The sequence below is a fragment of the Alternaria postmessia genome (genome assembly GCF_024291825.1).
Source record: "Alternaria postmessia strain BMP 2775 chromosome Unknown scaffold_290, whole genome shotgun sequence".
Taxonomy (NCBI): Eukaryota; Fungi; Ascomycota; class Dothideomycetes; order Pleosporales; family Pleosporaceae; genus Alternaria; species Alternaria postmessia.
Window position 1 is genome coordinate 1 of NW_026260363.1, and position 1,743 is coordinate 1,743.

Consider the following 1,743-nt stretch of genomic DNA (forward strand, 5'->3'; position numbering starts at 1 on the left):
AAGTGCACGCCCGCCTACTTCGCCCATCGCCTGCGATGGGAGGCGTCTATCTACGAGCGGCTTCGGCCCATCCAGGGCATCCACGTGCCGGTGCACCTGGGGAACATCGACCTGGAGACGCCGTACTACTACGAAGGGATCGTCGACCTTGTGCACATGATGTTCCTCAGCTTCGGAGGCCATCTTATCAGCCAGCATCTTACAGCGGAGAACAAGGCATTGGTCAGCGAGCAAGTAAGGCTGTCGGCCGACGCGATTCACAGGCTGGGGGTGCTGCACAGGGACCTGATGCTACGCAACATACTGTGGAACGAGGAGACCGGGCACGTGATGGTGATCGACTTCGAGCGAGCAGAGATGGAGCAGCGGACCGTACTAGGTGCCATCTCGGCCAACCGCAAAAGGAAGAAGCCGGCAGAAAGCTTGGGCAAGCCAGCGCGAAAAAAGCCTTCTGCATGCACACTGGAGATACGGCGGGCGATGTTTGAGCTGAACGGCATGGCGCAGTCAATTCGATGCGGGTGATGCCAAGCATACGACTTGTCTGCACCTTGTAATCGATGGCGTTTACCACAAGCAGGTACCTGATGTCGCCCATGACGAGCTGTTTTAGCGGAGGGGGTACAGGTGCCGTGGAGCATGTCAGTCGTGGGGGATCGTGGCAGAAATGGCCTGCCCGATGCCTTGGATGTTGGCTTGAGGTACGGACCCAAGTACTGCCTCCGAGGAAACTTGGTCGAGCTTCGTGGAGACTGCTTTGGGCAGCTGCACGAGACTATGTCATCCCGACCTCCAAGCTCGATGTGCCGCCCTCCACTGTGCGGCATCTGCACGAATACCACCATGAGTTCTCGGCTGGAACCGGCCATGCGTGTGAGTCCATCATGGCGCGATTGCTCAAGGCGGGGTCGTGACGCTGGGTCTTGTGGTAGGCTGCTGTCGAGCGGACTAGCAGCTGCGAATGAGCGATCGAGCTCCAAAAGACAGTAGATTGAGCCGTCTTCTCCGTCCTGAACACCAGCTTGGAGGAACTAGTCTTTCCACCCTATGGTCGCGAGGCCACATCGACGACTTTACTTTACGCCATGACTGTTGAAGAGGTGGATGGACAGTGTGACGGCGCAGGTGGCGGGCGAGCAGTTCGCTGATGGCAGTTCTGAACCCGCAATGCTTGCATGTAGAGTCGGCGTGCAAAAGCAGTTCGTCCGATCGCAGGCGCAACTCTCTCAGCAGGACCTCTGAGGCCGAGTCAATGGCGTACATTCCGAACGGCGAGCAAGTGTTGCCTCCTTCTGTGTGGCGGAAAACCCACCGTGCCGAAAAAATGAGGTTCTTCGCGCGTATTGAGCTTTGCAACATCTCTCTGTGCGCCGTGTATCATAGCTAATCTTGAACATGTGGGACATCTTCCACTCGCAAATCGTGTTTGCATCGTTGTCTCCGTGCTTGATTCGTGAAGAGCCTCTTTCTGAGACTTGCTGACAGTCGACCAGATCAGTGCGGAGCGTCTGGTCATCTCCGCCTAGTCAAGTCGTCGAGGTGAGACCGGCCAGGCTGGTTCGTTCAGACCGCTGTTGTCCAGTGTCGATGTGGGCGAGCTGGTGTTCCCATCTACGCGCCTTCGGCTATGGCTAGAGCTGCCATCTTGTTAGCAAAGCTTCCAACGACTTCGTATTCTGGTGTCTCCGAGGTCTGCTCAGCCGACCTCAGCTTTGCAACGTCTCGCCGAGCGTGGTAAAGCTG

At 57.2% G+C, this 1,743-nt stretch overlaps 1 protein-coding gene across 1 annotated transcript; it reads left to right on the forward strand.

The window, feature by feature from the left end:
* Window positions 1-75: 75 nt before the first annotated feature.
* J4E82_011684 (uncharacterized protein) lies at window positions 76-525 on the forward strand (the record flags this gene model as incomplete). Its single annotated transcript, XM_051737879.1, has 1 exon — window positions 76-525. A coding segment is annotated over one exon (450 nt), but the record flags the coding sequence as incomplete, so codon positions are not given.
* Window positions 526-1,743: the final 1,218 nt, after the last annotated feature.